This window comes from Schistocerca gregaria, chromosome 10 (genome assembly GCF_023897955.1).
Source record: "Schistocerca gregaria isolate iqSchGreg1 chromosome 10, iqSchGreg1.2, whole genome shotgun sequence".
Lineage (NCBI taxonomy): Eukaryota > Metazoa > Arthropoda > Insecta > Orthoptera > Acrididae > Schistocerca > Schistocerca gregaria.
In genome coordinates, this window is record NC_064929.1 from 65,194,821 (window position 1) to 65,217,236 (window position 22,416).

A 22,416-nucleotide genomic window follows, 5' to 3' on the forward strand; every position below is an offset into this window, starting at 1 on the left:
GAGCTTTTTATATTTTTGCACAACATGGTGAGATGCTGATGCCTCTTGCCCATTGCAGTTACGTGCTCGTTCCAATTTAGATTTTCACCTAATATTGCTCCAGGAGTCTTTACTGAGGTAGAGAAGTTGATATTTGTCCCATTTAGGGTTATAAATGATAGGTATTCCGAATATGTCTGGCTATGGGCTTAGAATGATCGGTAAGTACCGCTTTGGTTTTGGATGTGTTGAGTTTCAACACCTGTATTTCCGGCGCCTGTTTTGATAGTGCACGCAAGTCTGTATTGGGGTTCTCGATAGCTGTCCTTAGTTTTATTGGTTTTGCACTTAGATACAACTGGAGGTCATCAGCATACATCTATTTGCAGTATGACACTACAGAAGACGTGTCATTGACATACATTGAAAAGAGTGTAGGACCTAATATCGAACCCTGGGGAATGTCTGGTACTACCTGCCTCTATTGTGACTTCATGGTACCAGACGTGACTCACTGCTGGTGAGACACCAGTTATGACCGAAACTATTACGCTGCACTTTGTAAGAACTTCAGGCTGCTATTTTGGAAAGTAAAATGAGAGTTGCCTCTTGTGCATTCATGGCAAACCTCAAGTCATGTTTTCTTTATTAAGGCATCAGCTTTCAAGAACCAAAAGGGGGCAACAGGAATTCAATACGTCCTGATGATACTGGTTTAATGGCTTAAAGTAGTTCAGCCAGGTGAGTACTTTTCTATATCCTTGAAAGTAGACACTATTAGTTTGTGTACTTAACGGCCTCTAATTCGTATGTCTGTTGTTGTAGATTAACCTGAAGATGCGACTAATTACCGCAAAACCGGTTGCACTTTGATTCCACTGTAAATGAGGATTCATAGCTACAAGCGAAATCTGTAATTTTTAGAAGATTTTACCAAAATTTTTTTGAAAGTTTAATTATGCACAGATTAAGCTACAGTTGACCACATACAACACTTTTTGACAAAAAACTGCTTATGCAATGATCATCAAAATGCACAATGTACAAAGTGGTAGTGATTAGTCATGTAGTACACGCGTTACATAAAATATCACCAGTTAGTACTTTTTATCTTTCCAATGCGTTTGACTGTGTAGATCATGTTATTCGCTTAGAAAACCTCAGTTTTTTTAGAACTGATTATTTTACAGACAGCTGATTTGAATCGTACTTCAGATTGCAAAAAGTTGTGTTGAGTAATTCACACAATGTTGGAGGGGAAGAAACTTTTAGTGGCAGCGGACACATTACCACTGGATATATTTCGTAAACCACATCAAATACTGACGAACCGATTCCACAGACCGAACGTGAGGAGAGGGGCTAGTGTAATTGGTTAAAACAAACCATTAAAAATGCACAAAAGTATGTTTTTTAACACAAACCTACGTTATTTTTAAATAAAACCCCGTTAGTTTTGTTAGCACATCTGAACATATAAACAAATACGTAATCAGTGCCGTTTGTTGCATTGTCAGATGTTAATTACATCCGGAAATATTGTAACCTAAGATGACGCTTGAGTACCACTCATCCGCTGTTCGATCGTGTGTATCGGAGAACACCGAATTACATAGGGATCCAGAGGGAACGGTGATGGACCTTAGGTACAAAAGAGACTGGAACAGCACATTACATCCACATGCTAACACCTTTTTATTGGTCTTTTTCACTGACGCACATGTACATTACCATGAGGGGTGAGGTACACGAACACAGGTGGTTTCAGTTTTCAATTACGGAGTGGAATAGAGTGTGTCCCGACATGTCAGGCTAATAGATGTTCAATGTGGTGGCCATCATTTGCTGCACACAATTGCAATCTCTGGCGTAATGAATGTCGTACACGCCGCAGTGCATCTGGTGTAATGTCGCCGCAGGCTGCCACAATACGTTGTTTCATATCCTCTGGGGTTGTAGGCACATCACGGTACACATTCTCCTTTAACGTACCCCACAGAAAGAAGTCCAGAGGTGTAAGATCAGGAGAACGGGCTGACCAATTTATGCGTCCTCCACGTCCTATGAAACGCCCGTCGAACATCCTGCCAAGGGTCAGCCTAGTGTTAATTGCGGAATGTGCAGGTGCACCATCATGCTGATACCACATACGTCGACGCGTTTCCAGTGGGACATTTTCGAGCAACGTTGGCAGATCATTCTGTAGAAACGCGATGTATGTTGTAGCTGTTTGGGCCCCTGCAATGAAGTGAGGACCAATGAGGTGGTCGCCAATGATTCCGCACCATACATTCACAGTCCACGGTCGCTGTCGCTGTACCTGTCTGAGCCAGCGAGGATTGTCCACGGACCAGTAATGCAGGTGCCGTAGATTCACTGCCCCGTGGTTTGTGAAACCCGCTTCATCGGTAAACAGGTAGAATTGCAACCTATTCTCTGTTAATGACTATTGACAGAATTGCACTCGATGATTAAAGTCATCACCATGTAATTGCTGATGTAGCGACACATGAAACGGGTGAAGGCGGTGACGATGCAGTATGCACATGACACTACTCTGACTCAGTCCACCGGCTCTCGCAATGTCCCGTGTACTCATGTGTGGGTTCATGGCAACAGCAGCTAACACACCAGCTGCACCCGCTTCTCCTGTGACGGGCCTGTTACGGACCCGTTTACGTGCTACGATCATACCTGTTGCATACAGTTGGCGGTAGATGTTTTGCAATGTGCGGCACGTTGGATGCTTTCTGTCCGGGTACCTTTCTGCATACACCCTGCAGGCTTCAGCTGCATTTCGTCGACACTCGCCATAGATGAGTATCATCTCCGCCTTTTCAGAGTTCGAATACACCATGGTCACAGTTCCTACAACACTACACTATCACAGACGTCTGGTCACACGGTGTACTACAGTTGGTCTGCGTGTGGAGACGAATGGAGAATAACAATAGCAACAAGCGCTACATGCGGACACTGCGACAGCTAGACCAAACCACAACAGCGCACTACAGCCACACTCGTAAACACGGTCGTCATCGTAAACATGTCCCTGCAGATGCTGCTCGCCGACCGTGCCCCATGTTGGTTACAACACGCAACTGAACATCGGAGGTTTCAAGCGTCAACTTCAGGTTACAATATCTCCGGATGTAATTAACATTTTACAATGCAACAAACGGCACTGATTACGTCTTTGTTTATATGTTCAGATGTGCTAACAAAACTAACGTGGTTCCATTTAAAAAACGCATTTTTATATGGTTTGTATTAAACTAGACCCTCTCCTCACGTTCGGTCTGTGGAATCGGTTCGTCAGTATTTGACATTCAACAAGCAGAATCTGTACTATTTGCAAACATTTCTAGAGTTATAATTCACCCCATTAGAGAGAAAGCAACAAAAGAGATTGTAAATTATGTTTTCCAAAATATTCTTGAGTGGTTCTCAGATAAAGGACGCTCCCTAAATTTTGAAGGAAACACACTATATTCTGTACAACAAATAGTCATACAAACTATCGATGTACACATGAGCAGCCGTCAGTAAATAGGGTGGACCGGTCGAAATCTTTGGGTGTACATAATGATGGAAACCTGAACTGGAATAAGCATATCACTCAGCTACACAAAAAATAAAGTTCAGCTACTTTTGCTGTTTGTATAATTGCTAAATCTGGAAACAAACGAATTAACCTCCTGATATATTTGTAAATTCCAGTAACAAATGTCTTATGGAATACTTTAATGGGGCAACTGACGATTTAGAAAGAAACTACTAATTGCACAAAAGCGAAAGGTAAGAGTTAGTGTAATAACAACTGCGATTATAAATGATGCACAGAATAGTTTCCATAAAGGCAAATTGAGCATAGATCCTGTTTTCGCCATAGCTCACTTAAGGTGAAAACAGAAAATTTTATATAACTACTCATATTACACCAATAATTTCACCTCCCAATGTAACCAGTGGTTCCAATGTATAAATCTCCTAACAGAGCTTTCCAACTCCTAAATTTAGACTCCATAATCCGTAACTGCCCACTGTCCACTCCAACTAACTAAAAACTACAATGGTAACAAACCAAAAGAAACCCCTCAATAATAGTCAAAGGTCTAACCAGCAAAGCATGCGGACTGAAACCCTTGAGTACCATATACACCTGCAACATCCTCAGCCATTCCATCCTCATCTGCTCCAATGTTAAATGGCTCTCGCCCCTCCTAAATAACAACAATTCCTTCACACACATGAACACCGTACTCTCTGTCGCATCTCTGTCCATACCTTGTGTCACACCTGGAATACCTTCAGGAAGTCTACTCCAAATCGGATTCCAGCCTGCTACTGAACACCTCATCATTGAGAATTTTAACCCGCTGTCGCCAAGTCGCACCTTCCTCACACCTCCACATACTCTACACCCCTTCCCCGTGTAATCTCAAACACCTTCTCCTCACTGGCTACGAAGTCATTATTGAAATGGATATACAGGGTGTTACAAAAAGGTACGGCCAAACTGTCAGGAAATATTCCTCACACACAAAGAAAGAAAATATGTTATGTGGACATGTCTCCGGAAACGCTTACATTCCATGTTAGAGTCCATTTTACTACTTCAAATCACATTAATCATGGAATGGAAACACACAGCAACAGAACGTACCAGCGTGACTTCAAACACTTTGTTACAGGAAATGTTCAAAATGTCCTCCGTTAGCGAGGATATATGCATCCACCCTCCGTCGCATGGAATCCCTGATGTTCTGATGCCGCCCTGGAGAATGGCGTATTGTGTCACAGCCGTCCACAATACGAGCACGAAGAGTCTCTACATTTGGAACCGGGGTTGCAAAAACCTTTCAAATGCCCCCATAAATGAAAGTCGAGGGTTGACGTCAGGAGAGCGTGGAGGCCACGGAATTGGTCCGTCGCTCACCGAATCTGTTGTTGAGAAGCGTACGAACACTTCGACTGAAATGTGCAGCAGCTCCATCGTGCATGAACCACATGTTGTGTCGTACTTGTAAAGGCACATGTTCTAGCAGCACAGGTAGAGTATCCTGTATGAAATCATGATAACGTGGTCCATTGGGCATAGGTGGACGAAACTAAAATGAGCTCAAACATGGAAATTAAGTGTCCCGGACACATGTCCACATAACATCTTTTCTTTATTTGTGTATGAGGAATGTTTTCTGAAAGTTTGGCCGTACCTTTTTGTAACACCCTTTATACAGGCATACATATGCCACCTGTCAACTGTAATTTCATTTCTAAAGGTACCAAATCTGTCACTGCATCTGTGAAAAATGCGTATCTACCATAAGCGTTTCATTTGATTAATTTCAGACATCGTAAGGGATAGCATGTTTGCCTGATTTCATTCACATCTTGAAGTGCTGTCTGCTTGTATCTTTTCCACAGTTTGCTTTGATGTGTTCAACTTGTCGGTCGGCTTGACGTAAGTGAAGACAGAATATTTCACCATTAGTGCAATTTCTCCATCTCCATGACTGAGAGGTCAGTGTGGGTTAGTGACATGGAGAAAACCTGCTCTCGATTCCAGGAACTTTTCCTCTGTGAGAGGATTGGAATATCTACATCTACATTCATACTCCGCAAGCCACCCAACGGTGTGTGGCGGAGGGCACTTTACGTACCACTGTCATTACATCCCTTTTCTGTTCCAGTCGCGTATGGTTCGAGGGAAGAACGACTCTCTGAAAGCCTCGATGCGCGCTCGAATCTCTCTAATTTTACATTCGTGACCTCCACGGGAGGTATAAGTAGGGGGAAGCAATATATTCGATACCTCATCCAGAAACGCACCCTCTCGCAACCTGGCGAGCAAGCTACACCGCGATGCAGAGCGCCTCTCTTGCAGAGTCTGCCACTTGAGTTTGCTAAACATCTCCGTAACGCTATCACGGTTACCAAATAACCCTGTGACGAAACGCCCCGCTCTTCTTTGGATCTTCTCTATCTCCTCCGTCAACCCGATCTGGTACGGATCCCACACTGATGAGCAATACTCAAGTATAGGTCGAACAAGTGTTTTGTAAGCCACCTCCCTTGTCGATGGACTACATTTTCTACGGACTCTCCCAATGAATCTCAACCTGGCACCCGCCTTACCAACAATTAATTTTATATGATCATTCCATTTCAAATCGTTCCGCACCCATACTCCCAGATATTTAACAGAAGTAACTGCTACCAGTGTTTGTTCCGCTATCATATAATCATACAATAAAGGATCCTTCTTTCTATGTAGCCGCAATACATTACATTTGTCTATGTTAAGGGTCATTTGCCACTCCCTACACCAAGTGCCTATCCGCTGCAGATCTTCCTGCATTTCGCTACAATTTTCTAATGCTGCAACTTCTCTGTATACTACAGCATCATCCGCGAAAAGCCGCATGGAACTTCCTACACTATCTACTAGGTCATTTATATATATTGTGAAAAGCAATGGTCCCATAACACTCCCCTGTGGCACATCAGAAGTTACTTTAACGTCTGTAGACGTCTCTCCATTGATAACAACATGCTGTGTTCTGTTTGCTAAAAACTCTTCAATCCAGCCACACAGCTGGTCTGATATTCCGTAGGCTCTTACTTCGTTTATCAGGCGACAGTGAGGAACTGTATCGAACGCCTTCCGGAAGTCTAGGAAAATAGAATCTACCTGGGAGCCTGTATCTAATAATTTCTGGGTCTCATGAACAAATAAAGCGAGTTGGGTCTCACACGATCGCTGTTTCCGGAATCCATGTTGATTCCTACAGAGTAGATTCTGGGTTTCCAAAAACGACATGATACTCGAGCAAAAAACATGTTCTAAAATTCTACAACAGATCGAAGTCAGAGATATAGATCTATAGTTTTGCGCATCTGCTCGACGACCCTTTTTGAAGACTGGGACTACCTGTGCTCTTTTCCAATCATTTGAAAGCTTCCGTTCCTCTAGAGACTTGCGGTACACGGCTGTTAGAAGGGGGGGCAAGTTCTTTCGCGTACTCTGTGTAGAATCGAATTGGTATTCCGTCAGGTCCAGTGGACTTTCCTCTGTTGAGTGATTTCAGTTGCTTTTCTATTCCTTGGACACTTATTATAGGGTGTACCTAGTCTCATGAGGCCAACTGAGGAGATGCTTCATTGAGAAGTAGCGCCTCCAAGGTCTGCAGAGCCGCCAAAGGCAGTGACAGTGATCAGACCATACGCCTATACGGCATCTAAATGACGCCTTTGTCTAAGGATGATACGGTGGTCGGTCGGTCCCGACTGACTTGTCTGAGGACACAATAGCAGAGTGCTTATTTACCTCCTTCTGGCCGAGCATGTTTCTTTGTTAATGTACATACACATTACTGGAGCAATATGTTGTCTTGTGTTGTGTCATAAGTATCAGAGCAAGGGTAACTTCCTCGTTCCCTCTCTCCATCTTCCCCTCACCCTCCCTCTTCGTCCGTCTTCTTCCCCTCCCTCTGTATTCATTTCCTTACGACCCCGTTCTCTCTGTTTCCATCTCTTCCAGCTACCCCCCCCCCCCCTCATATTCGTCTCCTCCCACCCCCTGTCACTACTCACCTTCTCCTTCCCCTCTCTCTGTCCATGTCCTCCTGCCTTCCTCTCTCACTCTCCATCCCATCCTGCTCCCTCTCTCTGTCTGACCCTTCTATACATCTCAAAAAACCCCAACATTTGTTATTTGAAGTTAAAATCTGAAACTCGATGATTTTTTGGTTATATAATTATTGAGAAGCCACATCATCCACTTTAATTTACAAGTTAAATAAGTAATTAAAGATAATTGAGGATCACTGCAGACCATTGTTGATAGTTTTCTCTTTTATGAAACTTAATTTAAACCTACATTATACACTCCTGGAAATGGAAAAAAGAACACATTGACACCGGTGTGTCAGACCCACCATACTTGCTCTGGACACTGCGAGAGGGCTGTACAACCAATGATCACACGCACGGCACAACGGACACACCAGGAACCGCGGTGTTGGCCGTCGAATGGCGCTAGCTGCGCAGCATTTGTGCACCGCCGCCGTCAGTGTCAGCCAGTTTGCCGTGGCATACGGAGCTCCATCGCAGTCTTTAACACTGGTAGCATGCCGCGACAGCGTGGAAGTGAGCCGTATGTGCAGTTGACGGACTTTGAGCGAGGGCGTATAGTGGGCATGCGGGAGGCCGGGTGGACGTACCGCCGAATTGCTCAACACAAGGGGAGCGTGAGGTCTCCACAGTACATCGATGTTGTCGCCAGTGGTCGGCGGAAGGTGCACGTGCCCGTCGACCCGGGACCGGACTGCAGCGACGCACGGATGCACGCCAAGACCGTAGGGTCCTACGCAGTGCCGTAGGGGACCGCACCGCCACTTCCCAGCAAATCAGGGACACTGTTTCTTCTGGGGTATCGGCGAGGACCATTCGCAACCGTCTCCATGAAGCTGGGCTACGGTCCCGCACACCGTTAGGCCGTCTTCCGCTCACGCCCCAACATCGTGCAGCCCGCCTCCAGTGGTGTCGCGACAGGCGTGAATGGAGGGACGAATGGAAACGTGTCGTCTTCAGCGATGAGAGTCGCTTCTGCCTTGGTGCCAATGATGGTCGTATGCTGTTTGGCGCCGTGCAGGTGAGCGCCACAATCAGGACTGCATACGACCGAGGCACACACGGCCAACACCCGGCATCATGGTGTGGGGAGCGATCTCCTACACTGGCCGTACACCTCTGGTGATCGTCGAGGGGACACTGAATAGTGCACGGTACATCCAAACCGTCATCGAACCCATCGTTCTACCATTCCTACACCGGCAAGGGAACTTGCTGTTCCAACAGGACAATGCACGTCCGCATGTATTCCGTGCCACCCAACGTGCTCTAGAAGGTGTAAGTCAACTACCCTGGCCAGCAAGATCTCCGGATCTGTCCCCCATTGAGCATGTTTGCGACTGGATGAAGCGTCGTCTCACGCGGTCTGCACGTCCAGCACGAACGCTGGTCCAACTGAGGCGCCAGGTGGAAATGGCATGGCAAGCTGTTCCACAGGACTACATCCAGCATCTCTACGATCGTCTCCATGGGAGAATAGCAGCCTGCATTGCTGCGAAAGGTGGATATACACTGTACTAGTGCCGACATTGTGCATGCTCTGTTGCCTGTGTCTATGTGCCTGTGGTTCTGTCAGTGTGATCATGTTATGTATCTGACCCCAGGAATGTGTCAATAAAGTTTCCCCTTCCTGGGACAATGAATTCACGGTGTTCTTATTTCAATTTCCAGGAGTGTAGATGTGATATGTCATAGGTCATCCTTCGATCCATTATAGAACTTGGAAACCCATTCAGGGAATATTCGTTCACATTTTTGTTAAACACAGTTGATTTTTATCATCCTGTATTATAATATTTCCTTTTTTAATAGAGCAATTTATGAACAATGTTTTGTGAGTAGAATAAAAATTCCAGTGGTAAACTTAACTACTTTTTCGACGTTATTTTACCAGCTAACTAAAAATAGTAAAGCCTTGAACACCTTCGACTAAATTTAGTTAGTATTAAGATTCTTCTACAGGGAGTGCAGTGGATCTGACGCTGAAATCATTAAATATTTGATTATATCATCGCTTGTCTCACTGAACTCTTCTGCGCTCTACATGTCATATGTGGTCTGGCGTCTCCTTATCAGCAACAGGTCCCAGGTTCAAACTAGTCAGTTCCCTAAAAAACACGCTCAGAGTGTTGTTGTGCAATAGTGGTAGGGAGACACAACTCAGAACAAACAGACAGCACGCAGAATGTTAGACAGTTCAGACTTAGGAGGAGATCCTTAAGATACATATAATTTTGCTTTATATATGTGAAGATACATTACACACATCAAGGGAAAACAAGTGTTGAGTGTCCGAAGAAGAGATGGAATGCAGTTTACTTGAAACTGGAATAGGCAAGGGTGGCTGAATAAAAATTGTATATGATGATGATGATTAAAAAGTCACAGATAGCTGGTCTATTAGATGAAGCCCATGTTCTAGAGCATCACCAGCTGAAAACCTGTTGAGTACCTGGTGGTGCCGGCGTGCTGGTAGCTGCTGAGGTAGAAGCCCTTCATGTCGGTGGGCAGCTCCCCAGAGAAGGTCAGTGTGAGCAGCAGGAAGGTCTCTGCTTCCAGAGGCTCATCCAGGCCCACCTGCAGGAACTCCCGATCTGCGTCCAAGACCTTAGGCTCGGACACAGTCAGATCACTCTCGTTCCAGAGGGCCTTGGCCCCACTCACTGTCAGGCCTGGCCCGGCATGAAGCACGATCGCAGTTGACGAACTGTCCACCACCTGACACAGGCAACAAACGCAATGAGTAGTGGTTTGGGCTAGAGACACAGTGGATTGAAGAAGAGCATTCACAGCAGCACAGCACATTAACAACAGTTGCTATGTCCTAGTTACAAACACCAGCTCTCTCATTGTCAGTATCATACAGGTGGGCTGACAGAAATGAGGAAACACCATTAACACAACACTTTACCATGTGTAATGTGGTGTAGGAAAACCGTTTGCCTTCAGATGTGCTTTCAGTCATGTCGGAATGGATAAATAAAGGTCCTGTATGGTTTTCAAGTGGGTCTTATCCCATTCTTCAAGCAAAAGAGTGACAAATGCAGGTAACGATGATGCAGATGGGTAGTGCTCTCACACCTGTCTCTTCAAAGACCACAGAGGCTGAATGGTATTGAGATCTGGTGACTGGTGGCCATAGCAGATGCAACAGTTCAACCACATGCTCACATAACCAGTTCCGGATAAAGCGAGCTGTGTGTACAGGGCCTTGTCTTCTTGGAAGATATAGTCTGTACTATGCAATGGTCACATAATCCTTAATAGTAATGCAGCCTTGCAGGACACCCATGGGGCTCATAGAATACCACAACACAGCTGCTCCATCCAGAGTGGCCGAGCGGTTCTAGGCGCTTCAGTCTGGAATTGTGTGACTGCTATGGTAGCAGGTTCCAATCCTGCCTCGGACATGGATGTGTGTGATGTACTTACGCTAGTTAGGTTTAAGCAGTTCTAAATTCTAGGGGACTGACGACCTCAGAAGTTAAGTCCCATAGTGCTCAGAGCTATTTGAACCATTTGAACCATTTGGACAGAGCTGCGCTGGGGGGGGGGAGGGGGGTAAACTAGGACTGTCGATATTTTTAAATTTAGAGGTGGCATGAACCCCCTCTCATATTTCTACCTTACTCTGAGTAATTCGATTTTCCTCTCTAACTTCAGGTGGTGAAAAGTTGCTATACCTTCACACGCAGACTTCCCACACAGCATCTCTCATTACCCGGGTGGTCCAGTGACAGGCGAGTTCTGCTGAGCTTGAAAGGGTTAAGCCGACGGGTGTGAGGGAGTCGAGCGAATGCTTTCCAGATGCCGACATTGTCATGAGAGCAGGGGCGACACGCCCAGAGGGGCCAGAAGGGGCGGCTGGCCTACAGATTCCGTTACTTCGTAGAAACTTAGTGGAAACACTTTCTGGCGCCTACCAGCGAGGCGTGGGAATGACTTGTGTTCCCAGGCAGTCTTGGCGGGCAAATTCCCGCGTTTTCTGCAAAATCGTAACTGCGATTGGCTTTCTCAGGGCATAGCTCCGCGACGTAGCAAAATCGGTGCAGAAATTGGTGCCAAGAATCACCATTGGCGGAATGATAGCGCTTCGGCAATAGAGTGGAATTTTCCGCCGGTTGTCGATTTGCTGATTGTCATGTTTAACCACGACCACTGTAGTGGGGGCGCGAATGTTCTGTGTTCGGCTTGTACGGGTGCTCTTGAGAGGGTCGGCTCTCGCCTTTCGGTCGGAGTAGGTTACAAGACTGAGCTCTCGCTGTTCTGAACAGCCTGCCTTCCGTTGGCTGTCTAATATACTTTCATTTAATTGTAACTGTGTGACGGAGATGCTGAAGTATCGACTTCAACGTAACTTTCCGAGCACAGTTGGCAATTGAGCGTTCTGCGTACAAGCGGCCTATGTTGTCTGTCTTTGGCAGTTTTGGCTAAAGTTGACTGTAATGGAGTTACGGAGTTACTGTGTGACTTCACTTGTTGAAATCACTCACTGTGCCGTCAGTGATTTTGTAGCGAGCCTTCTTTGTCTTCCTCACAGACGTATCTGTGTTGCTAGGAGGTCTTTAGTGTGGAGCAACCAGACCAGGATAATTTGTTTCAGGCTATACTCGTGACATTATCATCACCACGACGGTAGATTGAAGCAACCAGTCATCGCCTCCGGTATGCGAGATTGTGTCCTTGCAATTAAGAAGACAGCTTGGTAATGTATGTCCGCAGCACCGGCAGATTAGGGAATTTTGCTAGGTGATAATCAGAGCTCAGCAGAGCGCGCCTGTTCCTCGTTTCTAACTTTGTTCTGTCTTGGGTGTTCATTGTCTGAGTTCTCATTACTGTAGCAGCAATTAATGTTGGGTTGGCTGTGTGTTTCTCTTAAGATTTGAGTTGCAAGGAATTGGCTCCACATACCACTTCGTCATAAATGTCACAATCTAGTTTATGGACAACTTCACCTTCACAGCTTTTATTTTATTATCCACTTTGATCCAATTTGATGTACTGCAAATGTTTAATGTGTTTGGTTTATTATTTTGAGTTTAGTCATAATAAATCAAATTGTTATTTTGGACAGAACTTTCATTCTGTTAATCAGTAGAGCAATCCTTTCATTTCTCACTATGTTAATGAAACTTTCATTTGTTTAATTAATTTCTGTCAAATTAAATTACTGCAGGTGCCAAACTCTTTTCGACTCCACTTGCAGGGTCGATTACACTCTGTTCGCATTTCTTCTTAATCCATGTGCAACAGCAAAAGTCGGAGTTAGAATAGGGGAGGCTTAGAGCATCGTTTACATATGAAGATTCTAGAAGAATTTAGTATTAAATACACTGCTAGCCCCGGCACCTCGCAAAATATATCGGTAATCTGATATACCGATAGTTTATGTCATTAACAGTTCTTCATATATGTCGAGAAAAGATATCGTTATATCGATGGTAAAAATATCAACGTCCGGCCAATGAAAATAACGGCCTCACATTGTAAATATACTGCCGGTGTTAGAGCTGTGCATTTAAGTAGTGATTGACGCTCTGTACGTCAACAAACTATCAGCAAGAATTGAAAGAAAAACGATGCACGTTCACACTTAGCGGTAACCACTTAACTCACAGTTGTAACTGCATGTAAATGATAAGTGGCATAATAAGAGGTGACTGATGGGTCTTTCATCCGGTTTTGTCAGATGTCAGATTTGTCCGCACACTTCATGTCGACTTCCGTTTCTTTTTTAATTTCTGTCAACGCCAGTGACGTAGCAATCGTAGCGTTAAAATTGCGTTGCGATGCTAAACGTAGCGCCGAGCGCCGATTACGTCAGCATTTCCCCTCTCACGCCTCCGGCCACAGCGAAGACCGGCCTGGTCATCTAGAATTTTGTTCATCATTTTCAGCAACTGTTTATGAAGAATGCCTATGTGAAGAAATAGCACACTGGCTGCTAAACCACTGGCCATTAAAACTGCTACACCAAGAAGAAATGCACATGATAAACGGATATTCATTGGACAAATACACTCCTGGAAATTGCAATAAGAACACCGTGAATTCAATGTCCCAGGAAGGGGAAACTTTATTGACACATTCCTGGGGTCAGATACATCACATGATCACACTGACAGAACCACAGGCACATAGACACAGGCAACAGAGCATGCACAATGTCGGCACTAGTACAGTGTAGATCCACCTTTCGCATCAATGCAGGCTGCTATTCTCCCATGGAGACGATCGTAGAGATGCTGGATGTAGTCCTGTGGAACGGTTTGCCGTGCCATTTCCACCTGGCGCCTCAGTTGGACCAGCGTTCGTGCTAGACGTGCAGACCGCGTGAGACGACGCTTCATCCAGTCCCAAACATGCTCAATAGGGGACAGATCCGAAGATCTTGCTGGCCAGGGTAGTTGACTTACACCTTCTAGAGCACGTTGGGTGGCACGGGATACATGTGGACGTGCATTGTCCTGTTGGAACAGCAAGTTCCCTTGCCGGTCTAGGAATGGTAGTACGATGGGTTCGATGACGGTTTGGATGTACCGTGCAATATTCAGTGTCCCCTCGACGATCACCAGAGGTGTACGGCCAGTGTAGGAGATCGCTCCCCACACCATGATGCCGGGTGTTGGCCCTGTGTGCCTCGGTCGTATGCAGTCCTGATTGTGGCGCTCACCTGCACGGCGCCAAACATGCATATGACCATCATTGGCACCAAGGCAGAAGCGACTCTCATCGCTGAAGACGACACGTCTCCATTCGTCCCTCCATTCACGCCTGTCGCGACACCACTGGAGGCGGGCTGCACGATGTTGGGGCGTGAGCGGAAGACGGCCTAACGGTGTGCGGGACCGTAGCCCAGCTTCATGGAGACGGTTGCGAATGGTCCTCGCCGATACCCCAGGAGCAACAGTGTCCCTAATTTGCTGGGAAGTGGCGGTGCGGTCCCCTACGGCACTGCGTAGGATCCTACGGTCTTGGCGTGCATCCGTGCGTCGCTGCGGTCCGGTCCCAGGTCGACGGGCACGTGCACCTTCCGCCGACCACTGGCGACAACATCGATCTACTGTGGAGACCTCACGCCCCACGTGTTGAGCAATTCGACGGTACGTCCACCCGGCCTCCCGCATGCCCACTATACGCCCTCGCTCAAAGTCCGTCAACTGCACATACGGTTCACGTCCACGCTGTCGCGGCATGCTACCAGTGTTAAAGACTGCGATGGAGCTCCGTATGCCACGGAAAACTGGCTGACACTGACGGCGGCGGTGCACAAATGTTGCGCAGCTAGCGCCATTCGACGGCCAACACCGCGGTTCCTGGTGTGTCCGCTGTGCCGTGCGTGTGATCATTGCTTGTACAGCCCTCTCGCAGTGTCCGGAGCAAGTATGGTGGGTCTGACACACCGGTGTCAATGTGTTCTTTTTTCCATTTCCAGGAGTGTATATTATACTAGAACTGACATGTGATTACTTTTTTAACGCAATATCTTTGCATACATAGTGAGAAATCAGTACACAGACCAACCACTTCTGGCCAAAATAACGGCCTTCAGTAGTTGTGTACTCACCTGATGATGGCCGGACGTCTCTGGGCCGAAATATCGTGTCAGAATGTCGACGGGATCCGGCTTCATATCCGGAAATTATTAGAAGAACAAATATGCCGGGAAAATTTCAGAAGTCACAACAAGATATAATTTACTTTTTACTTGACGTGTGGCAAGGCCCTTATCGACCATACGCGTGCTATATGAGCCTCTTCGGAAAGATATAATATAAAATAAAAATATCGGCTCTTCAAATTGCCTTTTTGATGTCGATATATCGATATGTGGGGGCAAGAACATCTGTGATATAATCGATATTTTGCTAATATATCGGTATTTTATCAACATCCCTAGCGTAAATTTTGCCAAAAGTTTGAAACTACGCTACAAAACTCATCGAACCAAAGAGCGTTATTCCACAGTCCAGCTTTTAGGGCCTCGGCTGCACGTTTTCCTGTTATGCTCATTAGAGTGACTGACGAGTGCTGTTTTGGCGTTACAACTGTTAATTTTAATTTTAAAAACCAACAAAAAATGTTCAAATGTGTGTGAAATCTTGTGGGACTTAACTGCTAACGTCATCAGTCGCTAAGCTGACACACTACTTAACCTAAATTATCCTAAGGACCAACACACACACCCATGTCCGAGGGAGGACTCTAACCTCCGCCGGGACCAGCCGCACAGTTCAAAACTGCAGCGCCTGAGACCGCTCGGCTAATCCCGCGCGGTTAAAAACCAACAGCCTCAGTTACAATGTTTACCTAGATTTACCTAGGTTTCAGTCGGGATAACCCAACCTTCTTCAGAATAAAAGTAACTACCGTTTGTTCATAGTGCCGTAGAGTTCCAGTACAGCACTCCTGGCTGCCCCATCGCGGTCACTAAGTGGGGCCGAGGCAGTTTCCGATACGTTTCTACAGTCTGGCGATAATTTATGGATTTGTAGTTTTAGCTTGACGATGTCCACTATGGACAAACAGTAGTTACTTTTCTTCTGAAGAAGGTTGGCTTCAAATGGCTCTGACCACTATGGGACTTAACTTCTGAGGTCATCAGTCCCCTAGTAGGAGATGTTCTGAGGCATCAAGGGATCACAAATTTAGCATTGGAGGGCAGCGTGGAGAGTACAAATCGTAGAGGGAGAGCAAGAGATGAATACACTAAGCAGATTCAGAAGGATGTAGGTTGCAGTAGGTACTGGGAGATGAAGAGGCTTGCGCAGGATAGAGTGGCATGGAGAGCTGCCTCAAACCAGTCTCAGGACTGAAGACCACAACAACAACAACCTAAGGACATCACGCACATCCATGCCTGAGGCAGGATTCGAATCTGCGACCGTAGCGAGGAAGGTTGGGTTATCCCGACTGAAACGTAGGTAAATCTAGGTATACTTTTCAACTGAGGCTGTTGGTTTCTAAAATTAAAATTTGCACATTTGCTGACAGGGCCGCGAAATGTTGAAAATATTTACATTCCAACTCTCCCTACAATTGTCTGGTTATGAAGCTGCCTTCGGGTTGTTTTCGTGTTGATAGAAAATGGTTCAAATGGCTCTGAGCACTATGGGACTTAACTGCTGAGGTCATCAGTCCCCTAGAACTTTATTAGAACTACTTACACCTAGCGAACCTAAGGACATCACACACATCCATGCCCGAGGCAGGATTCGAACCTGCGGCCGTAGCGGTCGCGTGGTTCCAGACTGTAGTGCCTAGAACCGCTCGGCCACTTTGGCCGGCCGTGCTGATAGGGTTCGCCAGTGCGACATTCACTTCTGAAGTGACTTCTGGAGCTGTCGTCCTCAGGATTTTCGACAGTTCTCTACGTTATCTCTCACTCGGCACACACTTTCTTCCGCGTTGTGATTTAGAAGATGATTTTTTGGAGCATATACTGTATACAAATATTATGAATCACTTCGAAGGGAACGATCTATTTATACATAATCAGTATGGTTTCAGAAAACATCGCTCATGTGCAACGCAGCTAGCTCTTTATTCGCGCGAAATAATGGCCGCTATCGATAGGGGATCTCAAGTTGATTCCGTATTTCTAGATTTCCGGAAGGCTTTTGACACCGTTCCTCACAAGCGACTTCTAATCAAGCTGCGGGCCTATGGGGTATCGTCTCAGTTGTGCGACTGGATTCGTGATTTCCTGTCAGGAAGGTCGCAGTTCGTAGTAAGAGACGGCAAATCATCGAGTAAAACTGAAGTGATATCAGGTGTTCCCCAGGGAAGCGTCCTGGGACCTCTGCTGTTCCTGATCTATATAAATGACCTGGGTGACAATCTGAGCAGTTCTCTTAGGTTGTTCGCAGATGATGCTGTAATTTACCGTCTAGTAATGTCATCCGAAGACCAGTATCAGTTGCAAAGCGATTTAGAAAAGATTGCTGTATGGTGTGGCAGGTGGCAGTTGACGCTAAATAACGAAAAGAGTGAGGTGATCCACATGAGTTCCAAAAGAAATCCGTTGGAATTCGCTTACTCGATAAATAGTAAAATTCTCAAGGCTGTCAATTCAACCAAGTACCTTGGTGTTAAAATTACGAACAACTTCAGTTGGAAAGACCACATAGATAATATTGTGGGGACGGCGAGCCAAAGGTTGGGTTTCATTGGCAGGACACTTAGAAGATGCAACAAGTCCACTAAAGAGACCGCTTACACTACACTCGTTCGTCCTCTATTACTATTTTGCTGCGCGGTGTGGGATCCTTACCAGGTGGGATTGACGGAGGACATCGAAAGGGTGCAAAAAAGGGCAGCTCGTTTTGTATTATCGCGCAATAGGGGAGAGAGTGTGGCAGATATGATACGCGAGTTGGGATGGAAGTCATTAAAGCAAAGACGTTTTTCGTCTCGGCGAGATCTATTTACGAAATTTCAGTCACCAACTTTCTCTTCAGAATGCGAAAATATTTTGTTGAGACCAATCTACATAGGAAGCAATGATCATCAAAATAAAATAAGAGAAATCAGAGCTCCAACAGAAAGGTTTAGGAGTTCGTTTTTCCCGCACGCTGTTTGGGAGTCGAATGGTAGAGAGATAGTATGATTGTGGTTCGATGAACCCTCTGCCAAGCACTTAAATGTGAATTGCAGAGTAGTCATGTAGATTTAGATGTAGATTTCCCGCTTCTCTTGAGTGCTGTTTAAATATTTGATACGGTGGCTCTTGAAGTATCAAGCACTTCGGCAACCTTAATTAAGGCCGGCCGGAGTGGCCGTGCGGTTCTAGGTGTTACAGTCTAGAACCGCGTGACCTCTACGGTCGCAGGTTCGAATCCTGCCTCGGGCATGGATGTGTGTGATGTCCTTAGGTTAGTTATGTTTAACTAGTTCTAAGCTCTAGGCGACTTATGAGTTCAGAAGTTGAGTCGCATAGTGCTCAGAGCCATTTGAACCATTTTTGAACGGATTTACTTAGTTTTTGTACACGTTACTCCAATAACAGTTTGGACAGACGTATAGCCGGACGCTGAGGTTGAGCGATTCTAGGAGCTTCAGTCCGGAACCGCACTGCTGCTAAGGTCACAGGTTCGATTCCTGCCTCGGATATGGATGTGTGTGATGTCCTTAGGTTAGTTAGATTTAAGTAGCGCAAAACTATAGGCCTATATTTCTGACATCGATCTGTTGTAGAATTTTAGAACAAGGCTTTTGCTCGCATATCATGTCATTTCTGAAAACCCAGAATCTACTGTGTAGGAATCAACATGGATTCCGGAAACAGCGATCGTGTGAGACCCAACTCGCTTTATTTGTTCATGAGACCCAGAAAATATTAGATACAGGCTCCCAGGTAGATGCTATTTTCCTTGACTTCCGGAAGGCGTTCGATACAGTTCCGCACTGTCGCCTGATAAACGAAGTAAGAGCCTACAGAATATGAGACCAGCTGTGTGGCTGGATTGAAGAGTTTTTAGCAAACAGAACGCAGCATGTTGTTCTCAATGGGAGACGTCTACAGACGTTAAAGTGACCTCTGTCGTGCCACTGGGGAGTGCTATGGGGCCATTGCTTTTCACAATACATATAAATGTCCTAGTAGATAGTGTCGGAAGTTCCATGCGGCTTTTCGCGGATGATGCTGTAGTATACAGGGAAGTTGCAGCATTAGAAAATTGCAGCGAAATGCAGGAAGATTTGCAGCGGATAGGCACTTGGTGCAGGGAGTGACAGCTGACCCTTAACATAGACAAATGTAATGTATTGCGAATATATAGAAAAAAGGATCCTTTATTGTATCATCTTCTGTAAAATATCTGGGAGTATGCATACTGAACGATTTGAAATGGAATGATCATATAAAATTAATTGTTGGTAAGGCGGGTACCAGGTTGAGATTCATTGGGAGAGTCCGTAGAAAATGTAATCCATCAACAACGGAGGTGGCTTACAAAACACTCGTTCGACCTATACTTGGGTATTGCTCATCAGTGTGTGATCCGTACCAAGTCGGATTGAAGGAGGAGATAGAGAAGATCCAAAGAAGAGCGGCGCGTTTCGTCACAGGGTTATTTGGTAACCGTGATAGCGTTACGGAGATGTTTAGCAAACTCAAGTGGCAGACTCTGCAAGAGAGGCGCTCTGCATCGCGGTGCAGCTTTCTATCCAAGTTTCGAGAGTGTGCGTTTCTGGACGAGGTATCGAATATATTGCTTCCCCCTACTTGTACCTCCAGAGGAGATCACGAATGTAAAATTAGAGAGATTCGAGCGCGCACAGAGGCTTTCAGACAGTCGTTCTTCCCGCGAACCATACGCGACTGGAACAGAAAAGGGAGGTAATGACAGTGGCACGTAAAGTGCCCTCCGCCACACACCGTTGGGGGGCTTGCGGAGTATAAATGTATGTAGTTCTAAGTCTAGGGGACTTATGACCTTAGATGTTAAGTCCCATAGTGCTCAGAGCCACTTGAACCATTTCTTTTTCTTAGACGTATATACAACAATGTGATGTTTTGTTTTCTTCCTCCGAGCCGGTTTCAACAGAAAACAGGACTGTATTTATGGTTTATCGGCTTACGATTAAATACCAGTAGCGAGTCTGAATTTGCAGTAACAAGGCTCAGCGTCATGGAGAGGGGAAAGAGGAGATGGACAGAGGTGTGGGAGGAAATAGACATGGAAGTGGGGCATGAAGAGGGAGAGGGAGATTGTGACGTATATCCTATAGACAAAGATATCGAGCACCTGCGAACCATTGCTGTGTTCGTTAGTAATAATACATAAGCTGTTGGTCCGATACATCTGGACACCTGTATGTAATGTGGAACTGACCGGTAGACGCTGAAAGATGTGCACTTCATTCACCATTCAGAGCTCGCATTTTGTATTTCTAATCTGAGCACTCTGGTATTCGGTAAAATAATAATTCAGGCAATATTAATAATTTCTGTGCGTTGCCTGATTTATTTGACGATTTTTAAGGCTTGTGTCGCACTGATCTGTGAGAGGAGCTTGGCGCTAGAAATTTTCTTTTCTTATGTGTGAGGGCACCAGTCTTCCTAGCAGCCACGATGGCTTCCCGTTTCCCCATCCTTTTTCCGATCGTCAGGGTAGCACATGGTGTCGTTTGAAAGTTCAGTAGTGGCCAAAGTTTCTCCTGTTCTCAGTTCCCCAACCTGCCTTACCAACCTTGTAACTGCTAGGTTTGCTCGATTTTAAAGTCGCGAGGTCGCCTCCCTGTGAGATTCCGGCCCTCTGATTGGCCAGTTCAGGTGCGCTCCAGTTTTTCGCAGGTAGGCGCCAACCGCCCTCCCTAGGTGGATAGTGGGCAGTAGTTCTGTTCTAGTGTGACCGTGCCGGAGACCGGAGGTGCCGCTTCCAGGAGATGAAGTTCGGGAAGCATGAGCGCCGACGTGCACTGTGGATTCGTGCCCTGCGGCCCAGAGGGGACCTGATAGGTCATTGTGAATAGTTTCGAGTCTTGCCGGTTTTATTGCTTTGGTACAGGAGGCTACCGAGCGATTCACGCACACTAGCATCTTCTAAGCGTTTGGACAACTCCTGGTGGTGGTCACTGCACTCCCGCCGCCCCTTCCTTTACTAAATGGGATTCTATTTGATAATACGGCGATCATTACTAAAATTCCTTTCCTCCTGCTATCGTCACTTGTTATGAACATACGTTGGGGCAGGCTGCTGAACTCGAATCTTTCTCCCCCCACCCCCAATTGGTTGCATTTTTGTTAAAAAAAAATGGCTTTCAGCACTATGGACTTACCATCTTAGGTCATCAGTCCCCTAGAACTTAGAACTACTTAAACATAACTAACCTAAGGACATCGCACACATCCATGCCCGAGGCAGGATTCGAACCTGCGACCGTAGGAGTCCCGTGGTTCCGGACTGCAGCGCCTAGAACCGCACGGCCACCACGGCCGGCTATTGTTCAAATTTCAACTTTTTAATAAATGAGTCCTTTAATCTTACATTCTCCCTTTCATTACGTGAAATCACCGCTAGTGTCACAGAATAATGCGGAACTACACTCCTGGAAATTGAAATAAGAACATTGTCCCAGGAAGGGGAAACTTTATTGACACATTCCTGGGGTCAGATACATCACATGATCACACTGACAGAACCACAGGCACATAGACACAGGCAACAGACCATGCACAATGTCGGCATTAGTACAGTGTATATCCACCTTTCGCAGCAATGCAGGCTGCTATTCTCCCATGGAGACGATCGTAGAGATGCTGGATGTAGTCCTGTGGAACGGCTTGCCATGCCATTTCCACCTGGCGCCTCAGTTGGACCAGCGTTCGTGCTGGACGTGCAGACCGCGTGAGATGACGCTTCATCCAGTCCCAAACATGCTCAATGGGGGACAGATCCGGAGATCTTGCTGGCCAGGGTAGTTGACTTACACCTTCTAGAGCACGTTGGGTGGCACGGGATACATGCGGACGTGCATTGTCCTGTTGGAACAGCAAGTTCCCTTGCCGGTCTAGGAATGGTAGAACGATGGGTTCGATGACGGTTTGGATGTACCGTGCACTATTCAGTGTCCCCTCGACGATCACCAGAGGTGTACGGCCAGTGTAGGAGATCGCTCCCCACACCATGATGCCGGGTGTTGGCCCTGTGTGCCTCGGTCGTATGCAGTCCTGATTGTGGCGCTCACCTGCACGGCGCCAAACACGCATACGACCATCATTGGCACCAAGGCAAAAGCGACTCTCATCGCTGAAGACGACACGTCTCCATTCGTCCCTCCATTCACGCCTATCGCGAC

The 22,416-nt window shown here is 46.1% G+C and overlaps 1 protein-coding gene across 1 annotated transcript in view; it reads right to left on the reverse strand.

Annotated features, from left to right (window-relative positions):
- LOC126293582 (aminopeptidase N-like) overlaps positions 1 to 22,416 on the reverse strand; it is a 217,492-nt gene that overhangs the window by 154,129 nt on the left and 40,947 nt on the right. Inside the window, exon 3 of the mRNA XM_049986857.1 lies at positions 10,067 to 10,332. Coding sequence (XP_049842814.1) covers positions 10,067 to 10,332 — 266 coding nt within the window. The remainder of the gene's footprint in view (positions 1 to 10,066; positions 10,333 to 22,416) is intronic.